The 2,110-nt window shown below is 51.5% G+C and overlaps 1 protein-coding gene across 1 annotated transcript in view; it reads right to left on the reverse strand.

The window, feature by feature from the left end:
* Window positions 1-2,110, reverse strand: part of LOC105510203 (putative speedy protein-like protein) — a 6,827-nt gene that overhangs the window by 4,263 nt on the left and 454 nt on the right. The window contains exons 2-3 of the mRNA XM_011939863.1: window positions 1,275-1,454; window positions 178-236 (exon numbers count right to left, since the gene is read on the reverse strand). Of these exons, the coding sequence (XP_011795253.1) occupies window positions 178-236; window positions 1,275-1,454 (239 nt within the window). The remainder of the gene's footprint in view (window positions 1-177; window positions 237-1,274; window positions 1,455-2,110) is intronic.

Genomic DNA, 2,110 nt, shown 5'->3' on the forward strand with positions numbered 1-2,110 from the left:
GCCCTTCAACCTGGGCAAGACTCTGTCTCACACACACACACAAACACACACACACACAAAAGACTGTAGGAGTATCTGGTGGGAGGTGGTGGAGGGAGAACTGTGGGTTTGGAAGCGGTGCCCTCCCCTGGGCTGTGTGTTGAAACAGGAACACAGTTACATGGAGAACAACCTTACCTTGTCCGACACCCTCAGATCTTTGTCCCAGGCCAGGAATCTTTTAATGACAGGATCCTCTGTGATGAGAGAGCAGATGTCAGTGTGAGAAGCAGGGACAGGGTTTCCGTGGGAGCAGCAGGGCAGCGAGGAGAAGTGTGCCTCCTGGGGGGAAGTCTCAGGATTGTGGCCACGGGTGAAGTGGATGGGAGAGGGGAGAATGAGTCTCACTGGGCAAGGGAGAGAGGCTCCTGCTCTGAGACTCCCCTGGGAAGAGGCTGAAGGAGGCCCTCTGGGTGTGAGAATCTATAGGATGTAGGGCTGGGAATAAGCCAGGACGTCCTCCCAGCAGACCCGGAGGGACCGCTGCAGAGTCATAAAGGAATTCCCATCATTTCCTCATGAGACAGTCACATCAGGGTGTGACCATGGCCTTGGTATCCCCCACTATGGATGGAGACACTTAGGTTTAGAAAAGTTAGTAAGAGACATTAAGTTTCAGAGGGCACAGCTGAAACCGCTGTCTTTGTTTATTGATTTTGTTTTTCTTTATTTGATTTTTATTTTTATTTATTTATTAATTTATTTTGAGACAGAGTCTCGCTCTGTGGGCCAGACTGGAATGCAGTGGCGCGATCTCGGGTCACTGCAACCTCTGCCTCCCAGGTTTAAGTGATTCTCCTGTCTCAGCCTCCCTAGTAGCTGGGATTACAGGCATGAGCTACCATGCCCAGCCTTGGTTTTTCTTTTGAGACAGTGTTTTGCTCTGTCACCCAGGCTGGAGTGCAGTGGTGCAGTCATAGCTCATTACATCCTCAAAGTCCTGAGTTCAAGCAATCCTCTTGCCTCAGCCTTCCAACGTGCTGGGATCTCAAGCATGAGCCACCACGCCTGGCCCAAAACCAAACTTTCTTATCCAAAGCACTGACCTTTATCAAGTCTAGCCTAATCCTCTATCGTCTCCTAAGTGTCCCTCATTAATGATCACTTCAGAGTCCTCCCACATGGAGAGCTCACCCAGTAGGGGCATATTGTTCCACTGGAAAAGTGTGGTTATTGGAAGTTTCCTCTTTTTAGAAAGAACAGGATTGGAGGTGCTCTCTGGGGTGTCCTCCTACCAAGCAGCCTGTTGAAGGCCTCGTGGTGCTCGGGGAGCACGGACGACACTCGCCATCGCTTCAGCTTCTCAGGCTCAGGGGCGAGCTCCTTCTCTGGCCTCTCCTCAGAGCGGTCCGACCACTTCCTCTTCCTTCTCCAGAAAAGGAACCTACATGAGGGGCTGGCATCTACCCCAGGGGCTGAGAAAAGAAACCAGACCACTGTGTAATGCTTCTGCAACTGATCACCTTAGACCCCGACCCCAAACCCCAAAGCACTGTCCATCCTCCCCAGCCTCGTAGACTGCTGGCTTCTCCAAGCCATCTTTCTCCTCTGCTCAACTCCATGTGCCACTCCTTCTCCTCCCCATTCTTCCGTCTCTCTGTCCTCAGAACACGTCCTCATGTTCTTCCCTAGTCCCTGGCTCTCTGAGTCCCTCCTTTTTTTTTTGTTTCGAGACAGAATCTTGCTTTGTCACCCAGGCTGGAGTGTAGGGGTGCAATCTCAGCTCACTGCAACATCCATCTCCTGGATTCCAGTTATTCTCCTGCCTCAGCCTCTCTGGTAGCTGGGATTACAGGTGCCTGCCATAATGCCCAGCTCAATTTTGTAGTAGAGACGGGGTTTCACCATCTTGGCCAGGCTGATCTCAAACTCCTGGCCTCAAGTGATCCTCCTGCCTTGGCCTCCCAAAGTGCTGGGATTACAGGTGTTAGCCACTGCACCTGGCCTGAGTTTCTCCATTCTTCCCACACACCCTTCTCAGGTTCTCATTCCTGACCTCTGACCCTTTTTTTTTTTTTTTGAGACAGCGTCTCACTCTTTCACACAGACTGGAGTGCAGTAGCACGATCTC

Source organism: Colobus angolensis, unplaced genomic scaffold, assembly GCF_000951035.1.
Source record: "Colobus angolensis palliatus isolate OR3802 unplaced genomic scaffold, Cang.pa_1.0 Scaffold184, whole genome shotgun sequence".
NCBI classification, from domain to species: domain Eukaryota; kingdom Metazoa; phylum Chordata; class Mammalia; order Primates; family Cercopithecidae; genus Colobus; species Colobus angolensis.